At 36.3% G+C, this 7119-nt stretch overlaps 1 protein-coding gene across 2 annotated transcripts in view; it reads right to left on the bottom strand.

Annotated features, from left to right (window-relative positions):
- Positions 1–6854, bottom strand: part of LOC145284877 (kazrin-like) — a 519312-nt gene extending 512458 nt beyond the window's left edge. For both annotated transcript variants that reach the window (XM_080133902.1, XM_080133904.1), the window contains exon 1: positions 6433–6854. In XM_080133902.1, coding sequence (XP_079990028.1) covers positions 6433–6469 — 37 coding nt within the window. In that variant the 5' untranslated portion in view covers positions 6470–6854. The remainder of the gene's footprint in view (positions 1–6432) is intronic.
- Between the last annotated feature and the right edge of the window lie 265 nt (positions 6855–7119).

Raw genomic sequence — 7119 nt, 5'->3', positions numbered from 1 at the left:
CACATGAACCGCAACGCACCAAGTCTAACGTTCAAAGAAAAGACTGCGCATCACTTCAACCAATTATCCAACGAGAAGTTGCTGAAGGCGCAGTAATCTATTCCGACGAATTGAGAGCTTTTGCGAATTGAAACCAACTGAACTTGTGCCAGGTTTCCAGAAATCATCACTAAAGTTTCGTGGATTCCAACAACAGAGGACACACACACACACACAGACCATGAGTTCATGCGAACATTTGTATATTGAAAAGAAAATGAATGAGGAAACCCAATGTTTAAATAAATTTGATAGTAATTCAAACTTCAAAATTTAACGGTTTAAAAGACCAAGGAAGTGCAAGATAATTTTTAAATAAATATATTTATTAAAATTAAATTCGATTTTTCGACTCTTAAAAGTGTCTTCAAGAAAATCCAGATAGTATTTTTTTTTCTCTTCCCAAGTTTTACCTTCTTTCTTTAAGGGGTTAGTTTATTGCTAATTGCCGAAAGCGCTCCTAGCGGAGTATTCCGACGGGATTGCCAAACATCTAGGGCGCTGACTTAAATTCCACTTTCCCTATCCTTGACTCACATTTTCCTGTCAGATGTTAAGTGACATTTGAGTTTCTGTTATGACTGTTAAGGATTGAACCACCATCTCTCGGCCAATTTACGAAAGTGTATATAAAAAAGAAAAACTATGACAAAAAATAAGTTGATCAACAAAATAAAGATTATTGGGAGTGAGCTTAAGTGAAAGACAATAGAAGGGGAGATGTTCACTAATGCACACAAAAGAAAGTTGAAATAGGATTGTTAATCAAGGCGTGGCAGTGATTGGGACAAAATACCGGACAATAGAGGTCAATATATTTAGAGTTAGTTTACGAACAATTTTAGGAGTGGTGATGAGTTTTGCAACATTTACGACGGTTGGGCAGTTTGCAACAGTTGAAGACCGTTTTCAGTTTGGGGTAGTAGAACGCAGATTGTGGCTCGGAGCAGCTCGAGATGAACTGAGATCAACTAACGAACACATGGATGTAGACGTTTGGTGTGTTTTTGGGTTACTGTTCTCATTTTGGCTGTTATCCTCACAACGTTTCGGTGGATGTAACCCCTTGGCAGGTGCGGCTTGTCAAACTTTGAAGTCTGCGAGGAATTTCAAACTGAACCCTTTATCCGAGGGGTAAATTGTTCTTGTTCCGTCAGCCATGACCTTAAGTAATTTCTTATATTCTTAGTATCGCCTTTACTGAGGTTTGAAACTTTCAACCTTCAAAAGGTCACTTAGAACCAATTGTTAATTGATCAGTGGCGCAATGGATAAAGCGCTAATATAATCAGTTTAAAGTGATAGTTTTCTGGAGGTTGAAAGCAATATTAATATATTTAATAATTGCTTTAAGACCTCTACCCGGTCATGGCTGACAGATCGAGAGCAATCTACTTTCTGGATTAAATTAAGTGTTCAGTTCAAAATTGCCTACAAGTTTTAGTTCGACAAGACACTTGTCAGGTTTCATCGACCGAAACGTTGTAAGAATTATAATGAGAATAGTAGTCCGAATAAGTAAAAAAATAAAATAAAATAATAATATACAGAAATGATCAAATGAGTGAACACAAAAAACAAAACAAAAAAAAAACTATGAAATATATCAATAATTGTGAATGTGTTACAAAAACAAAACGCTTTTAACTGGAATCGAACCTTAACAATAACATCGTTAAAATAAACCAACCAAACAAAAATATTTTGTTCGCAAACTAATCCTCATAACTATTGTTTAATGTTTCACCACATTTAGATCAGAACGAAAACTTGGATTTACAAAACCAAAAAATTCAACCTTGATCGCCGTTCGGGGCCCGTGGCGCAGTGAATAGATCCGTTGAATCGCTATGATTCCAAGTGAACATTGTCTAAAAGAAGCGGTTTCAACCCTACAGGCCAGAGGTTTAGTTAGCCAAAAAACGTGGAGAGACAACAACTATGAAAGGCAGTACTTACTAGAGATAGAAGTTACGAGACTCAGCATTCCTATCCTGTCACTTGAAGACGGTCAGAGGATGCTTGTGCCACATTTTGTTTTCGTAAGGAAGCAAATAAGTACAAATAAATAGAAAAAAAAAGGGTTCCCTCTTTCTATCTTGGCCTTTGGGCCAAGATAGAAATGTAAACGACTTTACAAAATTTTATGTTTACACGTTTATTTTATTGCTTAAAAAAAAATTAAAAAAAACAAATAAATAAAGTAAATAAAACACACACACACACACACACACACGATTTGAGAATCTTAGGTAGGACGACCCCCCAGTGGGCTTAAGGCATTATGGTAAATGAGAACTTTAGCTAGGATCAAACAGACTGGCAAAGATACGGTGACGACCACACGACCATGACTAAAGACACTCCGATTTTGGAGTGGCCCTTGTGCCTAATTTCTTTTTTTGTTTGTTTATTTCTGTTTTGTTTGTAAACTTTCAGAGTGAATAAAAAAGATATAACTTAAAGTGTAGTATCTGTTCTGATGCTTGCTTCACCGCACTTTTTTGGTTAGTAGAGGAGAAATCCTTCATAACCGATACATTTTTTTTTTTTTTTTTTTTACTAGCCAGAAGTGCCCCTTTTGGGGGAGTTGGTTTTCATCCCACATTAAAAACCGAACTAGTGTCTAACTCTCCCCTCGTGGGAAAGCAAAAAAAAAAAAGGGGGGGGGTTAATATGAATGGCGATCGCAAACATTTTACATTTGGGTGCGAGATATAGCTGGTTTAACAGGAGGAATTCAGCTGCTTAAAACAGGACGGCACTCAAGATGACTCTAAAGTTTCCCATAATATTACCCATCGCCATTCCCTGATAAGGGTGCCTTAGACGACTTAAACCAATCCTCCATCCCCGAAGGAGGAGATAATGTATAGGAAGATGGCTTCCTATAACTCTGATATAAACCAGAGTATGCCAGATAAGTATAAAATCGAACACTAACATCAAGTATAAAAACAACAACAAGACTAGTATTTTCTATCCTCGGTCACTGAAAAAGAAATCTTTCTAGACCGATGCAATTTTTATGAATGGTTTCGTCACATCGACTGGATTTGATACAAAGTCGATTTAACATGTGGAGTCCAGCTGAGCTCCTTAAAACAGTGGGGGTGGGGTGGAGGCGACCAATCTCCCACCCTTTCCTCGAAGGAGGAGATAATGCTTAGGGGCATGGCTTCCAGTGATACTAGCTAGAGTACTTGTGTCAGATAAGCATAGCAAGTAACAATACGCTCCTGAGAGTATCTCTCTCAGAGGTAATGACGTCATTTTCAAGCACGGTGAGTCCCAACAATAATAATGTCATCATTTGTACGGCCGGGCAGACCTAGTTTCATCTCTCCATGCAACTGCTTTCTACCCCTCCCCCTCAGTCTCCCCACCACCACCACTCGTTTGTGAGTCGAATATCTATTATTACGTCGCTTGCGTTGGTAACCTTTTCGATAAAATAAAGTCGATACGTGTGTGTGTGGACAAGAATGCTGTCGTTTGCTGCCGTGTTCTTTAGAAATTGATTGTCTCTTTAATTGTAGTAGTGTCCATCGATATTGCCCGCCCACACCCAGGCCATGCGCGTCTACTGTCCGGGATTAAACTGATCACATTTAAAAAAAAAAAAAAAAAAAAAAAAAAAAAAAAGTTCATATCGAGCCGTTCTTTTAAATAATCAAACACTATGCAAGTTCCACCAGCACTGATCACGGCGTTGCCTCAGTCTCATTTTACTGGGAGTGGGGAGGGGGCATCGCTTATCAAAGCCGAAGGGTCAATAATCTTTCGGCTTTGATAAGCGGTTATCCCTAATAAAAAGCTCAATTTAAAAAGTAAACGACTTCAACTTTGTTATGACCAGAGTGTAGTATCTGTTTTGATACTAATTACTACACTTCTTTTTTCTGTCCTCGGTTATTGAAGGAGAAATCTGTCTAGACTAAGGCAATTTTTTTTTCTCCCAATCTAAAATGCCCTTTTTGAGAGCTGGATTTTTCCCCACATTAAAGACCGACCTTATGTGCAAAACAACCTTTGTGGTGGTAGTGGGGCGGGGCGCCGGGCGGTGCAAATAACCAAGGACTCTTGATTATTCGGACTATTATCTTCATCTTGTTTGTTATGTTCAACACGTTTCTGCCAATGTAACCTTCAGTCTTCTTCATGTGCGTCCAGTCGAAAACGAGAAACTTCTACTCAAATATTTAGAATTTCCAGTTCGAAAAAAATGCATGTGAATAAGGTCGGAGATTACATCGGCAGATACGTTGTGACTATAGCATCTAAGATGAGAATAGCAGTCCGAATCATCGAAATAATAACTAATCGAACTCTTGTTTTGGTTGTTATATTTACATTTCGGCAGACGTAACATCTGACTTTTTTTTTTTTTTTTTTTTTTTTTTTTTTTTTTTTTTTTTTAGTACTTGTTCACTTTTGCCACCGTACCGAAATAACATTTTCAAAGCGATTCTTAACATGGGTGGGGGAGGTTGTTTTGTAACTATGCTTCCACCTAACAAATTAATTTAAAAAAAATATATCGTGAAGCTTGAATTTAACATGAAAAATTATTTTAAAATAGTGCGTGGCAAAAGTGCACAAAGCACCACTTTTTGTTGTTTTTAGAGGATGGGGTGCTTTCAAATGAAGACTGAAAAAAAAAAAAAAAAAAAAAAAAAGTTACATTCAATATAACGAATAAGCATAATATGTTACCTCCCTAAGTCAGGCTGACTTGAAGTCAGCTGCTTTGAAAAAGAAAACGTAACAAATGTGACTGTAGAGAGAGGGTGTAAAAAAAAATGATTTGGTGAATGAGAGGGGGGGGACAAACATGAAAAAAAAAATTTGGTCGGAGTGGGGGGGGGGTAATTAAAAAATATGATTCGGTGGGTATAAGGGGGAGCATAAACATTTTATTAAAAAAATTTTTTCTAAAGATGAGATGATGCACACACTTGTAAATTTTATGCAAAATTTAACAAATCAAGAATGGTAAAAAAAAGAAAAAAGAAAAAAAAAAGATATCATAGACAGTTTAATTCAAAACAAATAGTAAGCAATTGTTTTGATTTTTTTTTCAGCTTTTGCGATTAAAAAGACATAACGGTATCCCCTTCTTTCCCTCTTTTATATCCCCCCCCCCGCCTTTTCACCCACAGTTGAGAAAAATTCGGAGATTCCATTCGTTTCATAACTGTTCGTACGCGCACGGAGATTCCCAGGAACTGCAGGTGATTTGACGTGACGGAATTCTGCATCATAGCAGAAAAGGAAAGCAAAACTGGATTCCTTAAATATTTCAACATGTTAACATTGGCAAATAGATTTTTAAGAAAATAAATAAATAAAATATATATGCATAAATAAAACAAAACCATTCCACCAAGAAGCATGTTGACCTTTAAAAAAAAAAAAAAAAGAAAAAAAAAAAGCACTTCTTTTTCCACATAAATTTGGAAAAAGTCAATTTTTAAAAAGGAAATTGTTTCCGACCAATCATTAAGATTTTACCGAAATATGACTCTAATCCAGTGACGTGCAATGGGGGGGGGGGTCGATCCAATCATTTTTCAAACCGTCACATATTGTTTACTTTAGTCTTTGGGACGTGCAATCAAGGAGTTGACCCTTTGAACATGACCAGATTTCTGCATGTCACTACGCCAATCATGTGGGATATTGCCCCCCCCCCCAAAAGGCTACATAAAAAAAAAAAAAAAAAAAAAAAAAAAAGACTTGAATTTCAATGCAAGAAAAAGTTATTTTTTTTAATAGTCATATTTTAAAACAAAATTGGGTACTTTTGCAGAATATGAATTGTGCCATATTGTAGACAGGATTTTCAAGTTAAATTCAATTTTATATCATTTCTTTATTAAATTGTTAGATGAAAGTATAGAATAGTTAAAAAAAAAAAAATGTTGGTGCTAACGCAGAGAGTGATCCGTGATATCTTTTAAATCGTATTTCCACGTTTAATTAAAGTTTTGTTTTTTATTCAATTGAAGGGTTAAAGTAGAAAATAGGTACAAAAACACCCTCCCCATGTTAAGAATGGCTTTTTAAATAACGTTAATATTTCAGCGCGGGTCACTTTCTGCATGAGTACCAAAGTTTTTTTTTAATTTTCCATGTTAAGAATGGATTTCCAAATAACGTTATTATTTCAGAATTCAGCATGGTCTGTATGTTGCACAAATACCCATATATATATATATATATATATATACAAACATATTACCCCAAACTACCTCCCGATATCATCAAAAAGAAAACTGAAAAAAAAAAAAAAAAGAAAGAAAAACATATCCGAATCTGGATAAATACAGGAATTTTAAATAAATATATAAACAACATATTTTCACTTTATTGCAGTAATGCAGTACTGACCTTTGACCAAGCTCTTGTGGTAAGCAGCTGCGGCCATCTGTGTTTTGTAGTGGAACGGAACGATTTGTCTTGGTGGGGTCTGCCTTTATTATTTTCAGTATTTTTTTTTTTTTTTTTTTTTTGTGCCTTTTTATGTTTTATTAAAGGCAAGACGTCGACGGCTCAATCGCTAGCTTGGTGAAGGCCAAAACAGAATTAAGAAAAACAGACTCCGTTTGAAATGGTAGACTCCATCCACATTAGCACATGATCGTGTAATCCAACGCTTGTTCCCCCCCTCAGTAACGAAAATATTGCACCATCTCCGAAGACATGCCGACTCGGAGTGTAATCGAACCACAAACACAGGTGGGTTGGGTCGATTATAGATACGAGAGAAGGGAGTTGTACATATATATTTATCTGATAATAATTGTCATATTGCTTTTTTGTTTATTATTATTATTATTATTATTATTTTTATGTCGGGGGCATTACGGACCGGTCCAGCAACAGCGACGTCGGGCAACAGGGTGGGCACGTGTCGATTTTACGGTACATCCCACAAGACAAGCAATACTACCTAAAGACTGCGGTCCTGGCTTTCTGCTTTTTGCATTTCTTCCTTTTTGTTTTTGTTTTTGTTTTTGAGGCGTGCGAAGAGAGGGGGGATGATATTTGTTTTGGACTAGCAGTAAAACTCCCGTT

The sequence above is a fragment of the Euprymna scolopes genome, chromosome 9 (genome assembly GCF_053919585.1).
Source record: "Euprymna scolopes isolate OS-2025 chromosome 9, ASM5391958v1, whole genome shotgun sequence".
Classification (NCBI taxonomy): Eukaryota; Metazoa; Mollusca; class Cephalopoda; order Sepiida; family Sepiolidae; genus Euprymna; species Euprymna scolopes.
This window is presented reverse-complemented; position numbering and strand designations above follow the sequence as displayed.